The sequence below is a fragment of the Pezoporus flaviventris genome, unplaced genomic scaffold, assembly GCF_033815535.1.
Source record: "Pezoporus flaviventris isolate CSIRO_AGI_PZ_B2104156 unplaced genomic scaffold, CSIRO_AGI_Pfla_v1 ptg000066l, whole genome shotgun sequence".
NCBI lineage: Eukaryota > Metazoa > Chordata > Aves > Psittaciformes > Psittacidae > Pezoporus > Pezoporus flaviventris.
Genome location: NW_026892614.1, coordinates 19,003,999 through 19,018,520, shown reverse-complemented (window position 1 = coordinate 19,018,520; position 14,522 = coordinate 19,003,999). Strand labels below are relative to the sequence as shown.

At 39.9% G+C, this 14,522-nt stretch overlaps 1 protein-coding gene across 1 annotated transcript in view; it reads right to left on the bottom strand.

Moving 5' to 3' along the window:
• The window catches only part of AGPAT4 (1-acylglycerol-3-phosphate O-acyltransferase 4), an 84,805-nt gene that overhangs the window by 56,229 nt on the left and 14,054 nt on the right, over positions 1-14,522 (bottom strand). Inside the window, exon 3 of the mRNA XM_061471419.1 lies at positions 13,090-13,320. Coding sequence (XP_061327403.1) covers positions 13,090-13,320 — 231 coding nt within the window. The remainder of the gene's footprint in view (positions 1-13,089; positions 13,321-14,522) is intronic.

Below are 14,522 nucleotides of genomic sequence, written 5' to 3'. Positions count from 1 at the left end.
GCTATTGCTTATCTTTTAGATGTAGTGAGCTGTCAGGGTATGCAGTGTACAGAATCAGCTCCCAGGCAAGCATATAAGGTGGGTTCTTTTATAGGACAAGCACAGGCTGCTAAAAGCAGAGCTCACTAATAACTGCTTAAAAGCATGTTCTAGGCAGAGATAGCCCGTGACTGGCAAAGAATAATATGCTAAAAGGAACACTTCGTAAGTGTGTCATCTGGGATATTAAAGTACAAAGTTATCACTTTAAAGTGATAACAACCACCTCTTACACTTAGTACTTTGCCAACATAACTTCAAGATAAAAATCACAGATTAGGAGAAAGGATAATATATCATGTTGTTAAACCAAACTGAAGAATGACAATACAATGATTTTTTTCCCTACTTCCCACTCTCCCCCCCCCCATCAAATATGCACTGACATTTATTTAACTTGGCCTCAACTGGCACAAAAATAATTCTCAGCTCCAGTATAGTCACTGTCACACCACGCTGAGTTACACAAAATAAGGATTAGATTCATCACACCCATTTCAAAGCTAAAGCTCTATCTGTGGTTTAATCTTCTTGGCAATTTAACCTCAATGCTTGCTTAGTCACAGAATTAAAACCTGCATGTACACATTCATGAACTGACTTGTGTAATACAGGAAAAATATGTTAGTCTACTGAAACATTATGGCTGTAATTTTGATGGCCAACATTACACAAAGGTACTTCTGGTGCATGCTGTGCCTCAGCTCCATGAACACAATCCACTTCATTTTCTCACAGAATGAAGACAACAAAGACTTTATTGATATAAAGTGGTTCACCCTTTTTGATGAGTGTCATCAGTGTTTTCTCAGATGAAACATATCAAACGAGATAAACTACAGACAGTTTAATATGGTCAAGCTTATGTTCTTGTAACACAGCCAAGATATAATTGCTTTGGGAACTGAGATCACAATCAGATTTATGCAAGATCTTAAATGCACAAGTCTTCAACATATCCTGCAAGTTGGAGTATTTCAGATCCTCACAGGGACAACAGGAACCGAGAATGTGTGGTTAAAACCTGTACTGTAAGGCACGCCTCTAGTATTTGAGTCAGCACCCTCATCTGGGCACAAGCCTTCCGCAGGACCCTTACAGTTACTGCACGTGTACTGCCACACCATCTCACTTCCCAGTTTTGCCCCAGCTACAATTCCCATATTGCCTTCCTTCTCAAAATGCACACTGATCATTCAGGTTTGACCAACTAGATTCTCTCTTTCTAAAGTAACACCCACAAAATGTAAGCCATAATTTTATTTCAGGTGAAGAAGGAATTTTAAGTCATCAGATGTATTCGTGAAATAAGGTTTCAATTGATGCTGCCCCCTCCAGTGCAGTCTTTAGCTAGAGGGGTACAGCAACAGGGAAACAAGTTATCGTCATTTCTTTAGCCACTGTTCCTTTTAAACTATCTCCATGCTGAAAATTAAAGGCAACCCTCCCTTCAGAAAAAACAGCTGCACACTTCAAACATTTCACAGCTTTTTTCTTTCTTTTATCCTTACACATTCTGCCTACAAAACAGCTTCTTCTCTCCACGTTACACAGTGTGTGGAACAAAGCCAGCTTTGCAACTACAACACGCTTAACACAGAGATCTGCAGTAGTCAGTGTTTTGAAATGCTTTTTCAAACCCTTTGGAGAAATTAATTATTTAACAGCCACGTGTCAGATATATCTGTCTCACATTTGAAGGCTCCCCTTACTCCTCTTCCCCATGGAATTCAGCAATATTCCTACATTTCAACAACCTAGCAGTTCCTTGTGGCAACAGAACAGTCACTGCAGATAACAATCAAACATTTCCTCCTACTCTTCCATCCACCAAGACTGCCCCCAAAGGCCAGCACAACTCCTTGTTGAAGACCTAATGGGACACTGAAGACAGCAGCAGGAAGGACCTTCCAATTGTACTATCAGAATTCAGTAAAGTGCCCTTCCAGACAGACAAGTTGGTTCCACAGGTTTCTTCTACTAGCATGTATTTTTCATATCTCAATTTTATTTTGTAGAATTCATCCTGCAAAAGTATCTCCCTTTAACAGGCACTGCTCCTAACCCTTTTTCGGTCTTCCCTGTTTGAAAATGCAATCACGATTACAGGACATTCCTGCAGTAACAAATCAATGACACAAGCTGGAAATAAAGGAGCATTCTGACTCTCTGTATGAAGGTCAGGGACAGCATTATCATGCCCATCCCATTTGAGACTAATTACCCAACAGCATTTTCAACCTTCTCATATTGTTCACAAGAACCACCTTTGAAAAACAGTCCTGAAGTCCTGAGTCTTCTGGCACCCCAATATCCTACCTAACACAGGAAGAACCTAGAGTACCACTTTTCCTAACAGAGATCCAACATAGAAACAGAACTTTTTAAGTTCATATGTAAATAAACATGGCACATACATCAAGTAGCAGCACATATCAGGTTCTAAAAACCTCTGGAAACTAAGAGGCATGTCATCTATTTTGCCTATCTTCCTCTTCCTTTATGAACACAAAGGCAATACATGTTCAAATAATACAACTCTAATTGATATATTTTGGTGGGTAGGACAACTCATTGATGTTAAAAATTCAGCTAAGATCAGTTTGCATTTAATTTCTGAAAACATCACCCAATCCAGACAATGAATGTACCTTCCTGAATACTGCAAGGTTAACATCCCTATTTTTTGCCTTTGTACGAAAAATAGCATTACAAAAGCCTATCACACAGGCCCTACAGAGAAATGTTTTGAGTTTGAAGGAAGTAATAGACTCTTTAGTTTTCTATGGCTAGCTTACCAATATAGAGTCCTCATCAACCTGCAGAGTATTAACACATTGCACATCTTTAGATGAGACACCATATGTGGCAGGGAAAAACCCTGGAAAATGTCAGAAAATGGTATGAGTTTGTTTGGTTTAGTAAAAAATAAAAAATAAAAAAAAAATTAAAAAAAGCCAGTAAGACTCTCCACAGCATTCAAGGGTGGTGCAGGAAAAGAGCTCCTTTACAACAGCAAAGCTGTATTAATGAGAGCCCCTGTCAAAAGACTCACAGCTGCACATCTCCCACGCTTCCCCAAAAACCAAGGGCAAGCTTCTTTAGAAGTGACAGCAAGAAATTAAGTCTGTACAATCACTCTCTATATTCCCTTGCCTTACACAGGCAGCAGATACATTCATTCATCAAAATCTTTCATTAGTATTACATATTGATTCCTAGATTTTTTCTGTTTTAACAAAGCCACATAAGTACTGATGAGCAGTAAGAAATCCATGTATAATGAAAAAATCCCTTTTTCCTATGTATTAGGATGCTCACTTGTTTTTTAACTGTCAAAGAAAACCCCACACTTGGAGTTCCAATATACTGGAGATTCAATTTAGAAACACAGATAAGTGAACTGAAGAATAATCACACTGAAGTGTACTTCCCGCTTCTTTAAAACCGTAAGAGAAATGTTAGTTATTGACACTCCAATACAATTTGCTTAAGTACAGAAAAAGCACACAGACGTAAAATACTAATAAAAATGTGTTAACAGAAGAGCAAAACAAACTACCCACAAACAATTGCACTGTAATCTCTTTTTGGTTCCTTATTTTGGCAAGGACCAAAATGGGCCTGGCAAAAGAGTAACTGCCTCCCCAAAACCAAGCAGATGAAAGAATTGTTTTGCACGCATTTCCATTTTGTTACTTATTCTAGAGTTAAAGGATTCCTACTTCTGAACAGTGTTGGAAGAAACATGCTTAAAAATTCAGCAACATATATTTAGATTGCCCAACAAGACCCTGCTACCTTGCAAGTCTCCAAAGTGAGGAAACATAACCCTGAAGTAAGAAGCCTTAACCTGAAGGTCACAAACAAGTTACAGGAAACAGCCACCTAGCCACACAGGAGTACAACTGTGTGCATTCAGCAGCTCTTTCACCTCAAGTGTCACACTGAGAAGCCTCAACTACCTGCTCAAATACGATACTGCTTCCTACCAGTTTGGAAATCCTCCTGCACAAAGTTAATCAGACACCAAATACTTTCACTGGACCAGCTACTGAAATCCTTGCTGCAGGATGAGCTTGAAAACCTACTCCACAACTTGCTGCTACGCCACTTTCACACTTTTGGGAGAGGGGGATTTGCCAAGCTGTACACTTTCAGTGGTACACATTGCTCAGAAGGAAGTACAGGGGTGTAAGATGTAGCCAATCAATAACAAAAGAAACAAGGCACACTGCATCTCACTTGGATGTTACACCAGTGCAGCTATTCCCTGACCAAACACAGGAGAATTCAAATTTTCCCCAGTAGCACTGCCTATGAAAGTACTGTTCTTCCCAGACATGGCTGGATTACTGCCAGTTTGTATTTTCTTGGAACTGGTGATGGTGACCAGTGAGCTACTCCGCATCTTTGCAGGAAGGTAACATAGGATCAAGAGGCTATCCTCCAGTTTTAGTACCATTTTAGCAATTAAAATTGGGCTTATAGCTAAAATGGGGTATCTACGAATATACAATGTATTTTAAGAATAATTTGATACCCTATAATATCTACCCTTAATGAATAAACAACGCTAGCACCAAACTCATACAAACATTAATGTCTTCATATTCTGTGCTATGGCTTAGATCACTAGATATCACGTTCCTGACGTACGTTGTGTCAGATGGAAGTACTTTCATAGAAACATTTAAGATTTACCCCAGTTCAGAAATCTAGGAAGCTTACTGGCCAGACCTAATGCCTAACAAGATGTGCTAGAAACTTTGCGATGTGAGATGCCAGACAGCAAACAGAATGTGGTTCACCTTCTATTGCTTCCCTGCCATCCCTCTCTCCAGTCTGCAGGCTACCACCATCACCCTTCTTCAGATCAGGAATCTGAGGCAAAAAAAAAAAAAAAAGAAGGGAAAATGAAATGAAGACAAGTAACCTCTACAACGGCTCTAGCAACAGCAAAATAGTATTCACAGTGACAGTGAAGATGCTCTTTTCATTAAAGATTGGACTACATGTCTCTCTAGCTCTTCAATCTTGGACAGAAAGCATCAGTATCAAAAGTTTTTGACCCACACACATCCATTTGCCCAGAAAGCAGTCCCTTTCTAAACTAAGAGCTGGTCATAACAGACCATATCTCTTTTTTGGTTGAATTAGGAACTCTGCTAAAGGTCATGCACAAATGTCATTCAATTACACCCTCATGAATAGAACAGCTCACACAGCATGCCTGCAATCAGCATAGTCTTGTTTGATCCACTAAAGCTCATCATCAATACCTAAACCACTATGAAAACTGGGTAACAACGCCTGCAAGTGGCATAAAATGAGGGGGAGTAAAACAACATTAGTTGACACAGCAAGTTACTGGTAGTAGGAAAAATAGAGAGGCATTTGCTAGGCACTGCAGAGGACTTATTCACAGATGAATAGAATTCCACTAACACAATCTGGAAAAAAGGCAGCTCAAGCTGTGATGTATGCAGAGAACAAAAACATTATCTTACTCTACCAGCAAAATAATGGAGAACCTGCTGCAGTGACTGGCTCCTCCAGTCTTTCCAAATTGAAGCAGAGAAGTTCAAGGTTTGGTCTCAGTGGGGAACTGTACAAATCACCAGCAGCATTCCCGTAAGTACGTAACAGGTAAAAAGGGGTATTAGGAAGCAGGCTGGAGGAAGGCATTAACAAATTAGAGTAGATGACACTTTTGAGCATATTTCTACTCTAACAAAACATCTACATTGTCAAAGCAAAGGAAACTAAAACTTTTGAGAACAAAACTCATTTTGGGGTGATGGAGATCTAACTGGAGGGCTGGAAGCCTTTGGAAGGCTTCAAAAGGGAAATTAACCATAAGAGCGAACCTGATCTACCAGAAGGAAATTGTGTATGCTCATAAGTGGACATGCACACACAGACTTGCAGGACAGCAATCCAGACAACTAAACAGCAGGATACTGGGGAACATGCCAACATATAACAAGAGAATGGTCAGCAAGAGAGAGAAAACATTTCAAAAATCACATCCACAAACAAACATGGTGTGATCTCCCTGCTACTCCCAGAATAGATCCTGACAGATTTTATGAATGGCATTACAGAGCCTATCACCTGAAGAGTGAAAAGGTTCGTATTTCAGTATTATGGCACATACCAGTAAGTCTACTTTTGGCCCTCCTGCCCCTAGAAGGCGGCTCACACACCAGAATGAAGCAAGCAAGAGCTGGAAAACACACCAATATGGGCTGCAATGTATTTCATACCTGTAAACATTTAATCTACTGATCTCTCAGCATTATTTTGTGAACGAATACTGATACTGCACCAGCTACTAAGAAGGAGAAAAATGACTGCTACAGCTGAACCCAGGACATTTACCAACAGACATGTTTTCAGGAGAGGGACAAACCAGGGAGCTCTTTGCAAGACTGCTGACCACCAGTATGTTTTGAACTAACAAGACCAAAACCTTGAAGTCATAAAATTTAGATACATAGACTGTTTAAAATTGAAGCATACTTTTGCCCCACATTAATGGAATTATTATTTTTTAAAACAATAAAAGGCATTCTAGATGTAGAAGCTAATACCATTTTGCTATGGAGTTAATAATTTGTTATACATTATTTTTAAATCAGAGGAATACCTCCTGCTGCCCTTACTTCGATGGCTTCAGTGAATCAGACACTACTTTCTGATTCTGGTGTCCTTGCTAGCAGTGAAAGGTGAGATCACTCCCGTCACTTTGGTCATTTTCACTACATCTCTTTTTATGTAAGTTACTACGTTACTTGTAAGGGAGGGAAGACAAAGCAAGTTAGAAAATTAAACATTACCATATGATGACATATATACACACTCTCCTCTTCTCCAAGCATATTTTGTATTTAACAAAATCTGTCACACACCATTTACCCCTATAAATTTGATTTTTGAGAGCAAAAGAATCCAAAGATTCAATGATATCCATCATTCTAACAAAAGTAAATTTTAAAGAAAGCTAATCACCTAACTTCCTGTACACAGCTCAATGATCAATATCGACGATGGGAACTCACAAGCATAACACCCTCCTAGTCTGACATGCAAATCCCTACTTCAGATTTGCAGGGAATATGGGAGGAAACCTAAAAGCTATGTTACAAAAAAGAGGTATGGCAAAGGGTTGACTAGAGCTACCAACGTAGCCTGAGTGCTGAGAATGAAAGTGCCACAGCAGCATGGAACTCAATGCAGGCTGCAACAAACACTTCACTGCCCAGACAGGTACTTGGACACCTGTCTACTCAGATGTTCATGCTACCATTAACTATCCTGCCATCAGTAGCTGAGTTTAACTAGGTTAAAATTAACATAGACATTTCCTTAGTATGCTCTATTTCTACAGTCATCTCCATGGTGTGGGGCTTGAGAGAAAACAGAAAGCTAAGGTGAGAATTCCAAAGCTTGAGCCAAGAACTCCAAAGGTTCAAATCAACATTTTCTCTTTGCATGACTATCAAATCTAGCCTCCAATTTGCCATCAGTGCTTGTTGTAAACTTTTCATAGCATTTACCAGTGGATGTGGTATGTGGAACCAAGGTAACAAAGGATTATACATGCAAGTAGCACCTGAGAAAAAGTAATTCACACAGATTACTCAAATCAGTGTTGCAAGCAGGCTAAGAAAACAGTTCCACAGTGCTCTATGAAAGCTTTTTGCTACATCTCCCTTGACATGCATAACTCTGTTTGCCTTATAAATAAAACACTATAGGATCATATTAAGGACACTGTGGCATACTTTGAACAGCAGCAGACTGCTTTCTCTGCAATGCAAGATGGCAGGAGAGGAAAGTGGAGGAAGATAAGCACCCTACCTCTCCAGGACCCTCTAGCTTCCCACCTGCCCAACTGCATCAAAAAAAAAAAAAAAATCTCTCTGCCCCATACCACCTTGGTACAAACAACAAGCAAAATGGCCAAGGGCACCCCTGATCTCAAAGTGGGCAGTGGGCTGCATGGAAGGAAACAGCTTGAGGATTAACACGGACCCAATACAGAGCCTTACTTGCATGCCCAGTTCTCACATTGCAAAGCCTACAGTTATACATGGAAGGAATTAGCTTTACTGTCTCAGAACAGCCAGTCAAGATGATGAACTTGAAGCAGTTCTCAATTTCCTCTGGTTTTGTTTCTAGAAAGCTCAGTCATAAGAATAATCAGTTTCCATCTTGGTTTTGCTGCAATAAGCAGGAATCAGGGTGCATCTTTCAATGCAAAGGGCCTTCCCCTCAGAGGGATTTGTAAACTGCAGTCCACGTAGTGTAACTTTACCCAGAGGTGTAATAACACCCCTTTCATAGCACAAGAATAGGTGTTAGTACTACTGTAATTTATTTATGAAGGCAGAATAGAAGTTAAGTCAATTTATTTTAAAGCCCTTATGCACCTGTCCGCACCACTGTGCCACTGTTGCCAGATCTTTTGTTTACGCAAAGTTCACCTCAAAGTGCAACATATCAGCAAGAGGGAAGTTTGCCACTCACCCTGGGAGCACAAGGTGGATCTCAGCACAAGAAGTTAGTTTTCCCCAACACTGTGGCAGCAACAGGACAAGCTATCAACAACTGCACCACTCAGAAGCAAATACCTTCCTGAGCATAAAGACCCAGCACCGCTAAAGAAACCTGTGTATGTTCCATTCTCAGTCCTCACCCATGGCAGAGTTACATCCCAAACAGCCTGCAGAAGCCCAGCATTCTCTGCTCACCCCAGGTTAGCGCTGTACCAGCCTACCAAGCACAAACTGGTTCCTGAAGTACAAACCACTTTCTCACTGACCCACCAAGCTACACAACCATATGCGCACATGTCACTAATACCCAAGACAATCTGTTCCCTCTATGTGTTCAGCCAACTTTTTAAGATAGTGCAGGAAAGCTGTGCATACCCTTTTTGGTGGTTTGATGTTCTCAGATAAGAAGGGCAGAGGAAAATGCATTCCAACCTCTTCCAATTAGAATCATAGAATAGTTAGGGTTGGAAAGGACTTTAAGATCATCTAGTTCCAACCCACCTGCCATGGACAGGGATACCTCACACTAAACCATGCCATCCAAGGCTCTGTCCAACCTGGCCTTGAACACTGCCAGGGATGGAGCATTCACAGCTTCCTTGGGCAACCCATTCCAGTGCCTCATCACCCTTACAGTAAAGAATTTCTTCCTTATATCCAATCTAAACTTCCCCTGTTTAAGTTTTAACCCGTGACCCCTTGTCCTATCACTACAGTCCCTAGTGAAGAGTCCCTCTCCAGCATCCTTGTAGACCCCATTCAGATACTGGAAGGCTGCTAGGAGGTCTCCAAGCAGCCTTTTCTTCTCCAGGCTGAACAGCCCCAACTTTCTCAGCCTATCTTCATGGCATCCATAAGAACTGTGATGTATTCCACACTAAGTGCTTCCTTCCTTGGCACACATCTTGGCTCTCAGTCTTTTGGAAAAAGAGACTGAGGACAAGATGACCCAAAATTATTTAAAAATAAAAAACAACATTGATTGCTTGCCCAACCTTTGTTTTAATGCCATCTTCCAAGTACACTTCTAAATTTTTTACTGTTACCACCTTGTTGAGCTTCGCAGTGTTCAATTTCCTTGATAGAGGTACAATCTGGAGTTCATTATTTAGGGAGAGTTTTATCAGGGCTGCCACTTTACAAAAGGGGGATTAACAGGCAGTTGAACCAGGCACTGAATACGTACTTGGAGCCAGAAAACATTTTCTGAAAGTTAGAAGTCCAAAGGCTTTGGGGTTTTGCTTGGTTTCATTTTGTTTCTGTAAACTTAAGAGTGTTTGTAACCCTTACTACTTTTTTAATTTATTTCAAGAACAACACAGACAAAAGTCTGTTCAAGTTGAATGCCCACTCTCTGCATATAACACTCTTCAGTAAAGTGTTCTTTTGCTCTGTGTGTCTCAGAAGAACACATTCTTCTGACACATACAGAGAAAGGAGGACTAGAACTAACCATTACCTTGTAGATATTTGCCAAATGGGATAATGGGATCAAACAGGATGCGTGTATTCATAGTAAAACATGAGAAATATCTTGGAGATTTAAAAGTAACCCAAACTCCAATCTGATGAATGGCTAACAGCCTTTGGGGAGCAGGAGACTTGAGCTGAATAAGGCTTCCAATCTGCAATTAAAGAACATTTGCCCAATTAAAATTTCATTAAAACTTGGCAGTTTATCAGATCCAGTATTTTTTTCATTTTTCAATGCTTTCATTAGAAAGTTCTCCCCAAAGCTAATATACAATGAAGCAGGTCACTAGAGAAACTAAACTCACCCTATTTGACCAATCCGGGATTCACAACTGGTTTGAAGAAAGACAACAAATTCTCAATACCAGTTATTGAAGGTAACTTGGTAACTATGTTCCATTAAAAGCAAGTTGTTGCACTCCCAACTCTAGCTGAACTACTGAAGCTAGAATAAGTCATTAACCACAATAGCAAGTTAGCTTCCCATATGCAGTATGACAGCAGATATTGCATGTAAAGTGAGAATATTTTGTTCTTGCACTAGAAAGGAGGTAGAAAGAAGAAAGGTACAATAAAACACCACCACTACTTGAAACACAGAATATCTCAAAGAGCATAGTTTCAGAGATTAAACACTTTCCCTGATTTTATGGAATCATTTATCTCTACTTTTGACATCTAATGGAAACTCATCATACTTTCAAGTTTTAAAGGCAGCTGCAGCATCATTCCATTCTTAAGTTAAACCATGCTGCTCCATTTCACTCTTCGGTTGACTCAGAGACTCCGGCTGTACCACTCAAAGCCACTCACAGCAACATGATGCTTGTCACCATTGCAAAGCACATGCCTCTCTACATTTGCCTGGGCCAAACTTCATTCCCTCAAACTGGAGGCTGCTTCCATGACTTTCAGCAGACCCATACCGACCCAAGTTACTACTCAACACACCAATAGCCTTGCTCTATTTTAAAGATAGAGTAATTGTCTTTTACCTAAATACAGTTTGTTCTGAGCATGGCTGGGTAAAATTCTCACAACACAACCTTTTCCACTGGCATCAACACCGGAGACTAGATCAGCAAACCCTGAGTACAAAGCCCTCTGCCCAACCAAGGACAAGCATGCATTTGTTCTTGAACAGTGACTAGCCCCTAGATGAGACTACACTGAAGGCAGCTGAAGAATTCAGTCTGGAAACTCGAGTAGCTCATATCTCTGCTCTAAGAAGCCAAAAGGAAGAATGGGGCAGAAGACACTGCATGAAAAATAATAATAATATACCTGTACACACCTGTATACAGCTGTACATTTTACATGTTCAGCTGTATCTTCTACATTCCACGGCTTCACACATATACTATCCTACCAAGCAGAAGGCAAAAACCCGGCCATATTCATGCCACTGTTTGTACATACAAATGAACATTACTTGCAAACTCCTTACTTCAGGGGCATACACATGGACACAATTAAATCTTTTAGCAGGAACATCTTCTCTTTATTACAGAAATAATAAAACAGCACCCATAATTTACTTGGGGCTATACCTGCTGATGCAGCTTTGACATTTAAGTCAAAATACATTTAAAAAAATGCTTTGAATATTTGCACATCAGAGTCACTGATGAGAGATAAATAATCCCTAGTGGACTCCCATTTGTGGCAGGTATCTCCCTCAAGCAGTTCATTATGAATACTAATAAATGCTTTCCCTTTTCAGGTTCCTAGTAGCAGAACAAATGACCTGAAAGAAACCACTCTGTGGCAGTTCTGCAACACAACTCTTAAACACTACATTGGAGGGCTGTATTTCACCCGTATGAAACCATCCATAACTTACTTGGCATTGACAGTGACATCACACTTGAATAACCTTTAGGGAGCCTCAAAAGGCAGGCACTTTACAACAGTATGCTGTTTAGAAAGCACTTTCGAGTTTCAGACAGATCCAAGGGAATCTCCCTGGGAGGTGGCCACTTTTATTACCAAGCACTCAGCAACTGAACAAAAGCACCATGTTTCTTTACAGCTTCTGCAGGGAATGCTCTCTGCTTTAAGCTGAGAGCAATTATGTGGAAGTCAGAAGTTGCACTGCAATAAATCACTACTGAAACTGCTGCCACTGTTTTTTAAAAACAAATACGTAAGTAGACTGGTAGGCAATATCAAGAAAACTACACGTGCTTTGATAATTCAGTGTTGATGGGTGGAGATTCTATCAGCCTCATACTAACAAAGAAGAAATGAATGGATACAGGTGTCATTCATTCCACTGGAATTACCTGTTTAGTCAAGCATCAGTGAATTGTCATGTCCCAGCAGTTATAAAGATCTGTTTTTTCTAAATGTAATATCCTATGCTTATGTTCCTATCTCCCCCAGAAAATAGAAGTAATTGCAACCTCTGCTTCTTTCAATGCTTACACACTATGCTGTATTCTACATTATAACTATATGCATAGTGAATACACACAGACGCAGCATAAGGTCCGAAATGTCTGCTCAAAGAAACAACAGCTTACAACTGGCTTAAGAAAGAAGCACATGGAATGAAAGATTTTTCCTTATTTTACTGTTATTTCTCAGTCCTGAACAGTATTCACACATGAAAAACTTAACCAAGACCATAAACAAAATCACGATAAAAAGATTGAGAGCATTATTGGAAGTGACTTGTTAACACTGTAAGCGTACGGATAATGCCTCTCAGCAAGTCCAGCTATTATTTGGTCAATATTTCTCATTTGGCTTAATGGAACATGATGGATAGCCAAATGAGAGGCAGTCTTTCTTCAACATCCTGAGTCAAGCAAGTATCCAGTATAAAAGAGCAAAACATTTAAGAAGAATGGGACATTTCAACAAAGCACACACCTCTTCATGCAAACAAGTAATGTAGGAACCAGTAATGACCTTTACATATGTCACTTTTAAATCTGTTTCAGAACTTTTCTACGAGTTCTCTCAAGACAAAATATGAAATACTCTTAAAAACAAAATGAAATCTTACGGCTTGAAATGCAGTAAGACAGCCTGCAGTTGATCCTCCTGAATAGTTGCTTGTTGATTGGCCAAAGTATAAGTGTAAAAAGTTGAATGAAGTTAATGATCAGTCCTGACACTATAAATATGTAGCAGATCAGAAGATGGCAAATGAATTGAGACTTCAGAAAGCCAACGATGTCCATGATTTGCTGAGAAAGTAAGAGGGTACCTTCAGACCCAAAATCCAGAAGACAACCTGCAAAACCAAACAGTATCAGTGGTTACAGTGTGCATTTATTTAAGACAGAGTTCCCCATTTTACACTTAAATACGCTAAATACACTAATATGAAAGTTAAATTCTATTGTGGAAAAATGCTTAATAACAATATTTGCAAAATTAATCATGGAAAGATAATACCATATTTCTGAATCAATTTACTTTTGGCTTGGGAAATAAAATTTCACATTCTGCAAAACCCACGACCATACGACTGTTCCATGGATCACAATACTCCTCTATCAGCTCCTCATTGATAAAATACAAGGAAAATAATCCTCTTATATTTGGATATGAATTTTATGTACGTCATAAGACATGTACTGAGGCCTTTGTTATCTTCAGAGCAGACAGCAGAGCAGCTCCAAAGTAAACACAATCTTTACAGTTTTTTTAGAAGTTGTGCCTTCCTCTACAGGCTATGCCAGCATGCTCCCCATAAAGTAGCTGAAGCCCCTTAATTCTAGCTTTGTTGTCTTGTTCCCTTGTCATATTCAAATATCAGTTGACTTTGGCAAGAAAATAAAAGCTTGGCTATGTGCAATGCACACAATTTGTTCAATTATGCCTTGACACTGTAATTCTGTCAGTTATACTACATAAGCCCAGAAAGGAAACATCAATAACGGTACTAACACATGACCCAGAGTGTTTCCAGGAAAAAAATCAACTCTTAGGTTGCTGAAGAAACATTTGTATAATTTTGGAAAGGACTGGTCCAACCTTAGCAGCTGAGCATTCAGAGGAAGTGTTCTCTGCCAAACATACTGGCCTACCAAACACTGCATTGACCTCCCCCACCATTCCTACCACCACCACCAGTCCCATTTGTTAGCAGAAAAAATGTGAAGACTTGGTTTATCAGTAAACAACACACCACTACTTTAAACACAGTCAAGCAGGAGGTGCTGCCATCTTGCTCCACTGTTTCTCCCTCCAAGGCATACGAGAGCTTGCCCAGGGAGGAAGCCCTGAGACACTATTTCTGAATGTGCCAGTCATAGGCAATAACAAAATGGCAGCTGTCAGCATCTCGGGGAATTAACTGATCAAAAAAATCTTTATGCCTATCCTTTTAGTTGATATGAGACCCATTATGTGAGGCATTGAGTCTAGATCAGTGCCCTAAACATTTGTTTTACTGACCTTGCTGGCTACGCTTACCACAGTGAAGCGCAC